The 15324-nt window shown below is 45.8% G+C and overlaps 1 protein-coding gene across 2 annotated transcripts; it reads right to left on the bottom strand.

Annotated features, from left to right (window-relative positions):
* Positions 1 to 6452: 6452 nt before the first annotated feature.
* On the bottom strand, positions 6453 to 12106 carry RPUSD2 (RNA pseudouridine synthase domain containing 2). Of its 2 annotated transcripts, none has more exons than XM_055278708.2 (3): positions 11643 to 12106; positions 9495 to 9791; positions 6453 to 7871 (listed from the first exon to the last, which is right to left on the bottom strand). In XM_055278708.2, exons 1-3 carry the CDS (start codon positions 12063 to 12065, stop codon positions 7137 to 7139), a joined length of 1455 nt encoding a protein of 484 aa, XP_055134683.1. In that variant the 5' UTR covers positions 12066 to 12106; the 3' UTR covers positions 6453 to 7136. The 2 variants fall into 2 exon arrangements, with proteins under 2 accessions (XP_055134683.1, XP_055134682.1); XM_055278707.2 differs by having other exon boundaries at positions 11460 to 12105.
* Positions 12107 to 15324: the final 3218 nt, after the last annotated feature.

Below are 15324 nucleotides of genomic sequence, written 5' to 3'. Positions count from 1 at the left end.
CTCACTCTGTCCCTGGGCTGGAGTGCAGTGGCATGATAGCTCACTGCAACCTCTGCCTCCCAGATTCAAGCAATTCTCTGCCTCAGCCTCCTGAGTAGCTGGGATTACAGACATCTGCCACCACGCCCGGCTAATTTTTGTATTTTTAGTAGAGACCAGGTTTCACCCTCTTGGCCAGGCTGGTCTTGAACTCCTGACCTCGTGATCCACCCGTCTTGGCATCCCAAAGTGCTGGGATTACAGGTGTGAGCCACCGCGCCTGGCTTATTTTTATTTTTATTTTTATTGAGACAGAGTCTTGCTCTGTAGCCAAGGCTGGAGTGCAGTGGCGTGATCTCAGCTCACTGCAACCTCTGCCTCCTGGGTTCCAGCGATTCCCCTGCCTCAGCCTCCCAAGTAGTTGGGATTACAGGCACCTGCCACCACGCCCGGCTAATTTTTGTATTTTTAGTAGAGACAGGGTTTCACCATGTTGCCTATGCCGGTTTCAAACTCCTGAGCTCAGGCATTCCGCCTGCCTCAGTCTCCCAAAGTGCTGCGATTACAGGCGTGAGCCACCATGCCCGGCCTGCATTTTATTTTATGAGACACAGTCTCACTCTGTTGCCCAGACTGGAGTGCAGTGGCACGATCTCGGCTCACTGCAACCTCCACCTCCCAGCTTCAAACAATTCTCCTGCCTCAGCCTCCCAAGTAGCTGGGATTACAGTCACATGCAACCGTGCCTGGCTAATTTTTATATTTTTCATAGAGATGGGGTCTTACCATATTGGCCAGGCTGGTCTCGAACTCCGGGACTCAAGTGATCCACCCACCTCGGCTTCCCATGCATTTTAAATTTTATTTAATTTTAATTAAATAGCCGTATGTGGCTAGCATTGGACAATGCAGCTTTAAAAGATCTGTTGAGAAATTAATATATAGACTCTCCTCAGAAAAGTACACACATATACAAAATTTTACATAAAATTTCAAGAGATCCTGGGATCCTCTCAAGCCCATCCATGTGTCTCTAGCTTAAGAACCTCTGAAATAATGAGAATAGGATAAACAGCACTAGAGAGGGTAAAATTCAGAACTGAAGAGGTGAGATGGAAAATGGGCAAATGCTAAAGCTCCCATTCAGAACCCTGGGATCCTGGAAGGAATCACACTATGTGTGCCTCCCTCCTTCTCCTGTCACACAGAACATTTACCACATTGTTTACTGTTTACTTTCCCATATTGTTTACTGTTTACTTTCCCACATGGTGCTGGACATTCAGACTGTATACTTCATAAGAGTGGAGACCATATCTGTCTTACTCACCATTATATACCCAGAGCCTAATGTGAACCCAGCACATAGTTGGCTCTCAAATATCTGCCATATGAATTCATTTTATTGGATATCTGATTCTTCCCAGTCCTAGGAGCCCACAGCTCCTGAGTTATGGAGGGTCTCAGTGATAAAGAGAGTTGGCTGGCTCATGGAATGGAGATAGGGTTTTCTTGAAGCTGAGCAAATACTCAGATCCATGAGAATCCCATATCACTGGTGTGATATACAAGCCACTGAAAGGCTTCAGTAGGCCAGGCACGGTGGCCTACGCCTGTAATCCCGACACTGTGGGAGGCCGAGGTGGGCGGATCACCTGAGGTTGGGAGTTTGAGACCAGCCTGACCAACATGGTGAAACCCTGTCTCTACTAAAAATACAAAAATTAGCTGGGCGTGGTGTGCGCCTGTAGTCCCAGCTACTCAGGAAACTGAGGCAGGATAATTGCTTGAACTCGGGAGGTGGAGGCTGCGGTGAGCTGAGATTGCGCCACTGCACTCCAGCCTGGTAACAGAGCAAGACTCCGTCTCAAATTAAAAAAAAAAAAAAAAAAAAGGCTTCAATAGTAAGTCATAGGGAGACATATACTAGAGCCCCAGGGTTAAACACGCTCTTTGGGTGTCTCCTCCTCTGCCTTTTTGAGTTCTAGAATATGACTGCCTTCTCTCAAATTGCCCCTCTATCTGGAATTCTCTTATATCCCTAGTAGGCAAATTCTAACTCACTGTTAAATGCCTCTTTCTCTGGGAAATCTATGCTAGTACTTCCAGACAGAATTATATCATATTTCCACTGGTTCCCTTTGTACTTGCACATTTCATCATGTGTGTTCTAACAGGGCAGGGGCCAGCCATTCATTTCTGTATCCCAGCAATAAATAATGTTTGGCATGTAGTAGGTGGTTAATGACCAATATGAACCACTAAAAGAATATAAACACAATTGCTTTCCCCGCCTACACTACTTCTGCTCCATATGTTTTGGTCAAGGGCAATGGATTCAGTATGAATAAGCCTTTGTTATTCATCCTGAAGTTACCTGAAAACAAAAATCCATGGTTCTCTTTATGAGTACTCCAATGAAATAGGAAATACATGACAGGTGTACAACAGAAGGAACAGGAAAAAAAAGGTTTCTGCCTGAGCAGAAGTCAAAGGGCTGTCCAGGCAGAAATGCAGGGCAAGAAACAAGCAAAAATGCAGGGCAAGGGCCAGGCGCAGTGGCTCACGCCTGTAATCCCAGCAATTTGGGAGGCCAAGGTGGGTGGATTGGCTGAGGTCAGGAGTTCAAGACCAGCCTGGCCAACATGGTGAAACCCCGTCTCTACTAAAAAACACAAAAATTAGCTGGATGTGGTGGTGGGCGCCTGTAATCCCAGCTACTCAGGAGGCTGAGGCAAGAGAATTGCTTGAATCCAGGAGACGGAGGTTGTAGTGAGCCGACACACTGCCACTGCACTCCAGGCTTTGCGACAGAGCGAGACTCTGTCTCAAAAAAAGAAAAAAGGCCGGGCACGGTGGCTCACGCCTGTAATCCCAGCACGTTGGGAGGCCGAGGCGGGCAGATCACAAGGTCAGGAGATCAAGACCATCCTGGCTAACACGGTGAAACCCTGTCTCTACTAAAAACACAAAAAATTAGCTGGGCGCAGGGGCAGGCACCTGTAGTCCCAGCTACTCAGGAGGCTGAGGCAGGAGAATGGCATGAACCCAGGAGGCGGAGCTTGCAGTGAGCCAAGATCGCGCCACTGCACTCTGGCCTGGGCAAAAGAGCGAGACTCCGTCTCAAAAAAAAAAAAGAAAAGAAAAAGAAAAGAAATGCAGGGCAAGAACGTCCTCAGTATGGTAAAGGGCATTTATGAAAAGCCCACAGGTAACATCACACACAATGGTGAAAGACTGAAAACTATCTGCCTAAGATAGGGAGCAAGACAAGGAGACCCACTTTCCCTATGCTATTTCTATTCAACATTGTACTGGAAGTTCTATCCATAGCAATTAGACAAGAAAAAGAAACAAAAGGCATCCAAATGGGTAAGGAAGAAGTAACATTATCTCTATTTGCAGATGACATGGATTATATATGTATAAAAAACATATAGTATAATTTGTATATTATATAATATATATCCCTAAAGAATCCAGAAAAAAAGCTAATAAACAAATTCAGCAAAATTGCAGAGTACAAAATCATACATACATAAATCAGTCATATTTCATTTTTTTCTTTTTGAGATGGTATCTCACTCTGTCACCCAAGCTGGAGTGCAGTGGCACCATCTTGGCTCACTGCAACCTCCGCCTCCTGGGTTCAAGTGATTCTCCTGCCTCAGCCTCCCGAGTAGCTAGGACTACAGGCGCATGCCACCACACCCAGCTAATTTTTGTAGTAAAGGTGAAGTTTCGCCATGCTGGCCAGGCTGGTCTCAAACTCCGACCTCAGGTGATCCATCCCCCCATTGGCCTCCCAGAATGCTGGGATTACAGGCATGAGCCACTGCCCCCAGCCAAAAATCGATCATATTTCTATACACTACCAATGAATAAATAATTAAACATGAAATTAAGAAAACAATTCTGGCCGGGCACGGTGGCTCACGCCTGTAATCCCAGCACTTTGGGAGGCCAAGGTGGGTGGATCACTTGAGGTCTGGAGTTCAAGACCAGCCTGGCCAATGTGGTGAAACCCCATCTCTATTAAAAATACAAAAATTAGCTGGGTGTGGTGGCGTGTGCCTGTAGTCCCAGCTACTCGGGAGGCTGAGGAAGGAGAAATGCTTGAGCCCAGGAGGTGGAGGTTGCAGTGAGCCAAGATTGTGCCACTGCACTCCAGCCTGGGCGACAGAATGAGATTCTGTCTCAAAAAATAAAATAAAATAAAATAAAAACAAAAAAACAAATGGGACTGTATTAAACTTTAAAACTTCTGTGCATCAAAGAACACAATCAAGAAAGTGAAAAGGCAACCTATGGAATAAGAGAAAATATGTGCTAAGCATATATCTGATAATGAGTCAATATCTAGAATACATAAAGGGCTCCTGCAGCTCAACAACAAAAAAATCAAATATGGTTGGCCCTCCATGTCCATAAATTCTGCATCTGTGGATTCAACAAATCCTAGATTGAAAACATTTGGAAAAAAAAATGGATGGTTGCATGTGTACTGAACATGTACAGACTTTTTTCCTTATTATTCCCTAAACAGCACAGTATAACAGCTATTTATATAGCATTTACTATGTACAGTAAATAAACTAGAGATGATTTAAAGTATATGAGAGGACTTTTATATGCAAATAATATGTCATTTTATATGAGACTTGAGCATCTGTGAATTTTGGTATCTTGGGATGAAGGTGGAGGTATCCTAGAACCAATCATGCATGGATACTGAAAGACAACTGTAAATCAAAAAACGAGCAAAGAACTTGGATAGACATTTCTCCAAAGATGATATAAAAATTGCCAACAAGCATATGAAAAGATGTTCTCAGTAATCATCAGAGAAATGTATATTAAAACCACAATGAGATATAATCTCACATCCATTAGGATGGACACTATCAAAAAATGAAAAAAATGACAAGTGTCAGTGAGGATGTGAAGAAATCGGACACTTGTGCACTGTTTGTAGGATTGTAAAATGCTGCAACCACTATGAAAAATAGGATGGAGGCTCCTCCAAAAATATAAATCAGTATTACCATATACCCAACTATTCCTCTTCTGGAATTTCCTCCCATCCTGTAGGCTGTCTTTTCACTTTTTTGATGGTGTCTTTTGCTTTGCAAAAGTTCTAATTTTGATAAAGTGCAATTTATTTATTTTGTATTTCATTGATTATTCTTTTGGTGTTGTATCTAAGAACCCACTGCCAAATCTAAGGTCTTGAAGATTTACCCCAGTATTTTCTTCTAAGACTTACATAGTTTTAGCTCTCTTTAGGTCTTTGATCTGTTTTCTGCTCTTTCATTTGTTTGTTTTTAGAGAAGTACTCTCACTCTATTACCCAAGCTAGGACGCAGTGGCACCATTATAGCTCATTGCAGCTTCAAATTCCTGGGCTCAACTAATTCTCTTGCCTCAGCCTTCTGAGTACCTAGGGCTACAGGCGCACACCATCGCACGCAGCTAATTTATTTATTTATTGTAGAGATAAGGTCTTGCTGTGTTGCCCAGGGTGTTCCCAAACTTCTGGCCTCAAGGGATCCTCCTGCCTCGGCCTCCCAAAGTGTTGGGATTGTAGGTGTAAGCCACTGCCTTTGGCCTATTTTCAGTTGATTTTTGTATATGTGAGGTGGGGGTCTAACTTTATTCTTTTTTATGTGAATACCCAGTTTTCCCAGCACGAACTGTTTAAGAAAAAAGACGTTTGTTTAAGACTATTCTCTCCCCACTGAACAGTCTTAGCACTTTTGTCAAAAACCAATTGACCTTAGATGGATGGGTTTATTTCTTGACTCTTGATTTTATTCCTTCGCTCTATGTCTATTCTTATACTAATGCCACAGTTTTGATTTGCATTCCCTGGTAACTAATAATGTTGAGCTTTTTTTTTTTTTTCATATGCTAGCTGGTCATTTGTATATCTTCTTTGGAAAAATGTCTATTCAAATCCTTTGCCCATATTTAAGTTAGGCTGTTAGTCTTTTTACTAAGATTCTCACATCTAGAATATATAAAGAACACTTACACTCCACAACAAAAAGACTAACAACCCAGAATGAGATGCCACTTCACTCCTACTAGGATGACTATAATCAAAACAAATGTTGGTGAAGATGTGGAGAAACTGAAACCCCTACGCATGCAATGTAAAATGGTTCAGCTGCTGTGGAAAAGTTTGGTGGATTCTCAAAAATTTAAATATAGAATTACCATGACCCAGCAATTCCACTGTGAGGTATATACCCAAAAGAACTGAAAACATATTCAATGTTCACAGCAGCACTATTCACAATAACGAAAAGATGGAAACAACCCAAATGTCCATCAACTGACGAACAGATAGACAAAACGTGGTATATCCATACAACAGATTATTCTGCCATAAAAAAAGAATGAAGTACTGATACACGCTACAAGTTGAATAAACCTTGAAAACATTATGCCAAGGAAAACAGAGACATAGGTCACATGTTTTATCATTCCATTTATATAAAATGTCCAGAATAAACAGGCAAATCCATACAGACAGAAAGTAGATTAGTGGTTGCCAGAGGCTGGCGGAGGGGGAGTGGAAAGTGACCACTTACTTAATGGGTACAGGTTTCCTTTTGGGGTGATGAAAATGTTTTGGAAATATATGAGGTTATGGTTGTACAACACTGTGAATGTACTAAATGTGACTACGCTGTAGGTCTTAAATTGGTTAATTTTTTTTTTTTAAGAGACAGGGTCTCACTCTGTCACCCAGGCTCTGGAGTGCAGCAGCACAATCACAGTTCACTTTAACCTTGAACTCCTGGACTCCAGTGATCCTTTAACTTCTACCTCCCAAAGTACTAGGATTATAGCCATAAGCCACTGTGCCTAGACAGTTAAAGTGGTTAATTTTATGTGATGTGTGTTTTACATCAATAATAAAAAAGCAGGAAGAAAACCAGACACAAAAGATGTTAGAAAAAGGGATATATTTACAAACCAAAAAGTCTCCAAATTCCCACTGGAAGGAGGTAGCAAGTATAAGCAGGTCTCTTTAGAAGCCCGACCTCACTCCTATAGAAACCCCAAGTACCAGCCCATGGGGTCAGCTCTTGCCCTATAGCCCATCCTTGTCACAACCCAAGAAGCAATCCCTCCATTGGCCACACTCCTCAGTCTTTTTGCCAGTCATCCTGTGCCCAGGCAGGCATTGGTGAAAAGTACTCAAAGCCTGGCCCTTTATAGCGTAGGGCATGTAGGAACATCACAAGGTCTTGGGGCAAGGGATCCTGTCGCACCAGCCGGCACTCTGCACAGAGTGGGTCTGTCTCTTGATTCATGACATCTGTTTCAACTGCCTTCTCTGGTGCCAAGGCTATTGTGTCCAACTCCTGAGGGGCTGCCTCAGCTACTTCCTCCATCTTCTGGGCAGCTGCAGCCAACTCTTCCAGGTTGTCCTTGCCCAACTCTGAGGAGGGGGCTGTAGAGTCTGTGAGTCCTGGGGACAGGTCACCCTCACAGAGATCTAGCACATCCAGGCTCTGTTTGGCCTGGTGCTCTGCTACCAGGTCCCGTAGCAACTCCTCGTTTGTCTTGGGAATGTGGCCGCCCCGGCCTCGGGAGGGACCCCAGGCAACTGAGTTGTAGATGGGGTCGTTGAGAATGGGATGGCCCAAGAACTGAAGGTGGACTCGAATCTGGTGTGTGCGGCCTGTGAGTGGCCGGCACCGTACCACACTGGACTGGCCATTGTAGCTTAGCCTCTGGAACACTGTCTCACAGGGCTTGCCCCGGGGATCTACACGGCACACCCCTACTTTGTAAGACACCACTAAGATGGGTTCTTTACAGGTCACTTCCTCAGTGGGGAACTCCCCTTCTACCCGGCACACGTACTCCTTCTCCAGCTACATAGGAGGGAAGAGGGAGAAAGTCAGTACAAAGCCTAAATTCATGGAGTCCAAACCCTTTGTGGAGTGATAAGGACCAGTATCAGAAGATTCAAACTCCAGCTCTACCATTTGCCAGTTTTGCGATCTTGGGTACATTACTTAACCTCTAAATCCTACTAACTCATCTAGAAAATGTGAAATTAGAAAAGCATTTATCAGCTGGGTGCGGTGGCTCATGCCTGTAATCCCAGCACTTTGGGAGGCTGAGGCGGGTGGATCACCTGAGGTCGAAAGTTCGAGACCAGCCTGATCAACATGAAGAAACCCCGTCTCTACTACTAAAAAATACAAAATTAGCCAGGCGTGGTGGTGTATGCCAGTAATCCCAGCTACCTGGGAGGCTGAGGCAGGATAATCGCTTGAACCCAGGAGGCGGACGTTGCAGTGAGCTGGGATCACACCATTGCACTCCAGACTGGGCAACAAGAGCAAAACTCCATCTCAAAAAAGAAAAAAGAAAAGAAAAGAAAAAAGAAAAGAAAGGAAAAGAAAACCATTTACCTCATTGGGCCATGATAAGCATTCAGTAAGTTAGGCTCTAATGTGCTTGATACTAAGCCTGGTATACAGTATGCACTCAATAAATGTATTATGATTCAGACTCAGAATTACAAGTCTCAGGACAACAATCATTACCATTAAACTCTTCTACCCAAGCCTTTTCCAACTATATCTAGAATCTTTTCACCAAGCAGGCTCTCTCTATAATCTTAAAAGCCTTGCTCAGCCTGTCAGCACTTTATTTTCTTATGTTAATTTATTTCTTTGAGACAGAGTCTTGCTCTGTAGCTCAGGCTGGAATGCAGTGACACGATCATGGCTCACTGCAGCCTCAACCTCCCACGGCCGAGCGATCCTCCTACCTCAGCCTCCCAAGTAGCTGGGACCACAGGCATGTGCCACCAGGCCAGGATAAGTTTTATTTATTTATTTATTTATTTTGAGATGGAGTCTCACTCTGTCACCCAGGCGGGAGTGCGGTGGTGCGATCTCGGCTCACTGCAAGCTCTGCCTCCCGGGTTCACACCATTCTCCTGCCTCAGCCACCATGCCTGGCTAATTTTTTGTATTTTTTTTAGTAGAGACAGCGTTTCACCGTGTTAGCCAGGATGATCTCGACCTCCTGACCTCGTGATCCGCCTGCCTCGGCCTCCCAAAGTGCTGGGATTACAGGCGCGAGCCACCGCGCCTGGCCTTTTTTTTTTTTTTTTTTTTTGTAGAGACGGGGTCTCCCTATTTTGCCCAGGCTGGTCTCAACCTCCTGGGCTCAAGCTATCCTCCCACTTCAGCCTCCCAAAATGCTGGGATTACAGGTGTGAGCCTGGCCTTGTCAGCATTTTAAAGCTTCAAAATAGCAAACTACTAAGAGAGGCAGTGTATGCCATTTCTAAAGATTTTTTTGGAAACATGAGATATCCTGCATTTGGCACTTTAGGTGTTGACATGCCTTAAGGTAGGAAGGTAGGAAGGATGGCCAGATAAATATGAAGGACCACTTCGGAACTCCATGATGCCCTTTTGACACAGAGCACTCGTAAGCCCAAGAAGTGGCCTGTAGGATACAAAAGCCTGACTCACCTGCCGGTCCCGAACCTGCTCGTGAATTCTCTCAGAGACTGCAGCTGTCTTGGCAAACATAAGCACCCCTGAGGTAAGGCGGTCAAGCCGATGCAAGGGGTGTAGCTCCTTGAGTTGGTGCTCCTTGCCTAGGATGAAGATAACTGTGTTGTGTCGGAAGCGGCCACAGGGGTGGACGGGAATGGAGGAAGGCTTGTCTACAACCACGACATCTTCGTTCTCAGCTAGAAGGCGAATGGGCTCTGCTGTGACTGGTGGCTCATGCCTGTGCACTGTGTTCCGCAAGAAATCATTGTCCTGTCAAAGACATAGTAATAAGTTAGCCTAGGGACCGCAGCCTGTAATCAGTCAACTTCATACCCAGCTTCCCCTCTTCCTTACTGACATGGAAAAATGGTGAAAGCACATCTTGGGCAGAAAAAGCAGTGTGCAGAGTGTGATCTCATTTTGTAAAAATACAGACAGACCCAGGCAGATAGCTGGCATTGAAAAAGTACTGGAAGGACATATGCAAAAATGTTAACTGTGTTATCTCTGGGTGGTTAGATTATGAATGTTTTTTGGTTTTGCTAATTGTATTTTCTCTACAATAAAGGTATTTTAAAGGTAAAATTTTTTAGCCGGGTGCAGTGGCTCACGCCTGTAATCCCAGCACTTTGGGAGGCTGAGGTGGGTGGATCATGAGGTCAAGAGATTAAGACCATCCTGGCTAACACGGCGAAACCCTGTCTCTACTAAAAATACAAAAATCAGCCAGGCGTGGTAGCACGTGCCTGTAATCCCAGCTACTTGGGAGGCTGAGGCAGGAGAATCGCTTGAACCTGGGAGGCGGAGGTTGCAGTGAGCCGAGATCGCACCACTACACGCCAGCCTGGGCGACAGAGCAAGACTCTGTCTCAAAAAAATAATAATAATAATAATCAAGGTAAAATTTTTTTAATGGAGGAAAAAACCTCCATAAATCATCACTTATCACGATCTTGAACAAACAAAACTAAGGCTTAAGTCCAGGGATATGGGCTCTAGACCAGGATTTGCCATAGGCTCGCTACATGCTCTTGGGCAAGTCATTTATCTTTTCTGGGTCTCTGTTTCCTGGGGAATGTGAGGGTTAGACCAGATCTGTGCTTTTAGATAGGATAGGAGAGGGTATTCGTCAATCTATGATATATTGATCAGTGGAACAAGTTACTCCAAAACCATTTATTCCCCAAATGCTGTAATCGCCCTTTCTCCACTCACAACCATGGTAAACCAGTGTTACTGACAGGTAAACAGTGTTACTTCTGACAGGGGTGTCTGGTACCTCATACCTGTGATGGAATTTTAAAGGAGTCAAAGCACTGGGCTAAACAATTCTAGTCTCTATCCCTGACATCTCACAATTCTATTAACATATCAGGCTCTATGTTAAATAGTTTAAGTAATAGTTATAAGAACATGGGCTTTGGTAGTGGCACTGTTTATGGCCTTACTCCTGTGAGTTTCCTTAGTTTCCTCAGAGGTAAAATGGAGTGGCAATACCTACTTCACAAGGTTGTCATTAGAATTAGACGTTAGTGGACATACAATGTTTAACTTTGTGCCCAGCACACAGTAAAGATACATAAATGATAGCCCGTATTATTACTATTTGCACAGAGATCTACAACGCAGGGTAAAGTGATCAGTGCCCTTGCCACAAGACGGTGTTTAAAGGAATTATGAGAATTCCAACTTCTGTCCCTTGGAAACAAGGAAGCTGCCTTGAGGAAGAGGATAAACAGGCTGAGTCCTGAAGCACAGAGACGCTGGCCACTTGCGGAGGTGGGAAACGGACTAAAAGAGTGTTCCAAATGAAAGCGAGAACGCTTTAGAATTGCCATGATTTTAATCCAGTACCTCTGCTTTACTAAGCCTAAAAAACAAAACAAAACCCTGCCCCTTTTCCTCGCCCGCTTCTGGCCAGCCCCATCAGGACTCCACCTTGAGCACGACGTTGAGGTCCTGCACCGGCTTCTCGTTGAGGTGCAGGCGGCCCGCCCGGACCGCGGCCTCGTAGTAGGCCAGGGGCTGAGCTCGGAACTCGGTACTGAAGACGTGCAGCAAGCTGTGGCCCACCCAGCGACCTTTGCAGTAGGTCCGGAAGTCAAAGTAATAGGGCCGCACCTTACGCAGGCCGCCCTCGAAGTAAAAACTGGTTTCTGCAAAGTGCTCATCACCGAAGCTCACCCCGGTCCGCCGCTTCTTCGGGGGCGGCACGACACGCTCCCTGGTTGCGCCCCGCCGCTTCTTATGTTTGCCCGGGCCCGGGGCTGCAGCCGAGGGATGCTCCCCGCCTAATGGGGCCGGGTCCACTTCCCGGCCAGCCGGCTTCGGGGGCCCGGGGGACGGCTCAACCCTCGCGTCGCCACCAGCGTCACCGTTTTGCTGATGCGGAGCCCTCAGCCCGCCCGCTGTCCCAACCTGGGTAGACACTGTTTCTGCCATTGGGCCCTTATAGCCACTCCAAGTCCTGGTAAAGCTAGGGCGCCGAAGGTCGCAGCGCCAACATCCGAGAACCCTAAGCCATCCGCAGCCGCCCAGCCACATAACCACGCGGCCCCCACTCCACTCCCAGGGTCGCGATCTGAGGACGTCACTCGGCCCCAGCGAATCAGGGAGGTCCAGTCCCGAGGCGGGGTCTGCGGTGAGTGAGCGAATGAGTGAGCTACTCGAGTTAAATGAGGTGAATTGGGTGAGCGTAGAGTTGAGAGACTGTAAATGTCTCACCATAAGTGACCTTACTCAGACGTCTTCCTATTAGGGAGATACGACGTTATTGATAAAGGAAACCCTTGGAATTGCTCCGTGTAAAGGCCATGACAGGAGTAGGTCGTGTAAATTCCGAGTAGTCCCTTGGGTCTGAAGAAACGCTTGAAAGGAGCTTTATTTAGGACAAAACAAAAACTAACAACCAGAATAAAGATTGCCAAACTCTGCGAATATACTAAAACCCACTGTTTTGTATATTTTAAAAGGGTCAATATTATAGTAGGTGACATATCTCAGTAAGATTGTTATATATGTATTTAAAACACACACAAGCACCCCAGAAGCAATGTGTTCACACCTGTGTTTCCCCCTAACAGCATGAGAAGGATTAGGGATCCCCATTCGCCTCTCATATGCTTCCATCCTGAGATTAAAACTGCAAATAGATCAGAGGATATATTGCGAGGGTTTTTTTTTTTTTTTTTTTGAGACAGAGTCTCGCTCTGTCGCCCAGGCTGGAGTGCAGTGGCTCAATCTCGGCTCACTGCAAGCTCCGCCTCCCGGGTTCACGCTATTCTCCTGCCTCAGCCTCTCCGAGTAGCTGGAACTACAGGCGCCCGCCACCACGCCAGGCTAATTTTTTTGTATTTTTAGTACAGACGGGGTTTCACCATGGTCTCGATCTCCTGACCTCGTGATCCGCCCGCCTCGGCCTCCCAAAGTGCTGGGATTACAAGCGTGAGCCACCGCGCCCGGCCATTGCGAGGGTTCTTAAGTGCAAAATAAAAATTTCATCAGAGATGGAATTATGGAAAGAATATTAGTGCCTCATAGAATTCACAAGACAACTGGAGAATAGGCTCAGAATAAGGGCCAACTCAAGGGAAACCAAGCCTTTTGAGAGCCTTGCTTCAGGCATGTCAGAGAAGAAACCCAGTTGGGATGCAGTAGACACAAGACACTATGTTGTGCCAAAGGACCCTTTTTCCTGCAGCCCTGCCACCCCTTGGAGACCCCTAAATCTCCCTGTGCTTCTGTGTCCCTCTCCCAAGATTAAGAGTCCTGCAGGGGAGGACTTCCATCAGCCAAACCTCATTGGTCTGAGCCCTCACTTCCAGGGTGCCTGGAGATGGAAGAATTTAACCCTCTTTCTTTTTTTTTTTTTTTTTTGAGACGGTGTCTTGCTCTGTCGCCCAGGCTGGAGTGCAGTGGCGCGATTTCGCCTCATTGCAACCTCCGCCTCCTGAGTTCAAGCGATTCTTCTGCCTCAGCCTCCTGAGTGGCTGGGACTACAGGCACGCGCCACCACGCCTGGCTAATTTTTATATTACGAGTGCTGGGATTACAGGCGTGAGCCACTGTGCCTGGCCAAGAATCTAACCCTCTTTGGTATCCAGAGTGGGATTCTTCCAAATAAGGAGGCATTTCAATGTTAGTTTGCCACAAAAAAAAAGAAAAGAGTCTAATTCTTATCCTAGGCATTTGTATTCTGGAGAGGAGAAAGGGAAATCTTTTTTAGCTAAATTCCTTCTTCAAGTCATCAGTCTCACCAAACTAACTGAGGGACTGCAGCTGAGGTATTCACAGCTGCAGAACTCCGTATGCTGAAAAGTCTGATTCCTGACTACCTCCAGAAATAAGAGGTAGAATTTTCCATTGATCGTGGGGTATGTTAGAACCAAACTACTTCACAGGAGGGACATCATCTCTCAAGTGTGTCATTTCATTAAGATATTTACAGTGAGAGCAGAACCTTATCCAAAAGAAAAGTATGTCTTCTTAGCTAGCCTCTTTGCTCCATAGGATTGGGGTGGGAGAATTAAATTAGTTAATTCAAGTAAAATACTTGGACTAGTGCCTGGCAAAACTGTGGAGACAGAAAACATAGCAGAATCTTGTTCCTCCTCCCCTTTTGACCTACTAAATGAGAATCTGCACTTTAACATGATCCCCAGGTGATTTTTCTGCATATTAAAGCTTGAGAAGCACTGGCATAGACCATGTAGGGTAGACATTTGTCATATTCTATAAACATCCAGCATCTTCCGAACACCCTTCTTTTGGGTGGGGAATTTCTCACATTACATTACTGCCCCCAAGAGGTAGAAGCCAGAGCCTTCCCACACTCTCTTACAGCTTGGACATAGGCATTTGACCTGGGCTGTATCTCTTAGACAGAGGCTTTGGTTCAGAGGTACACAGCCGCAGAAGCAGGGCCCAGTGTGAAATCCGTGTCTAACAAGGTAGCACTGGAGGCATCTAATCTGGGAGGCCAACAGTGGGGGAGGTTCTTGTGTCAAGTACCCAGTTGACGAATAATGCCAGCTATAGATGTTCAGTGGCTGTGGGGTGTTCCCTGAGCAGTCTCAGTGAGATTCAGATACTGTTCCTGGCTGTATAGACCTAAAGCCTGACTCTCCACCCACCTTGAGGTTCTGTGAACTACGTAATATTCTCCAATCCTATGCTATACAATAGGGTCACCATTAGCCATGTGCTGTACAATAGCCACATATGGCTAATTAAATTTAAATTAAAATTTTAACAAGTTTTGAGACAAGATCTCACTCCCATCACCCAGGCTGGAGTGCAGTGGCACGATCTTGGCTCACTGAAGCCTCGGCTTCCCAAACTGAAGTGATCCTCCCACCTCAGCCTCCCTAGTAGCTGAGACGACAGACATGTGCCACCATGACCGGCTAATTTTTTGTATTTTTAGTAGAGACGAGGTTTTGCCACATTGCCTAGGGTGGTCTCAAACTGGGCTCAAACAATCCATCCACCTTGGCCTCCCAAAGTGTTAGGATTACAGGCCGGGTATGGTGGTGCTACCTCCGCCACCTGGGTTCAAGTAGTTCTCCTGCCTCAGCTTCCTGAGTAGCTGGGATTACAGGCATGTGCCTCCACGCGCAGTTAATTTTTGTGTTTTTAGTAGAGACAGGGTTTCACCATGTTGCCCAGGCTGGTCTCGAACTCCTGACCTCAGGTGATCCACACCCCCCTCAGCCTCCCAAAATTCTGGGATTACAGGCATGAGCCACCGAGCCTGGCCAGGAACTGAATTTTAAATTGTGTTTTAGCCGGGCTCAGTGGCTCA

This window comes from Symphalangus syndactylus, chromosome 5, assembly GCF_028878055.3.
Source record: "Symphalangus syndactylus isolate Jambi chromosome 5, NHGRI_mSymSyn1-v2.1_pri, whole genome shotgun sequence".
NCBI lineage: Eukaryota > Metazoa > Chordata > Mammalia > Primates > Hylobatidae > Symphalangus > Symphalangus syndactylus.
The sequence above is the reverse complement of the archived record's forward strand: the minus strand, read 5'-3'. Positions and strand labels throughout refer to the sequence as shown.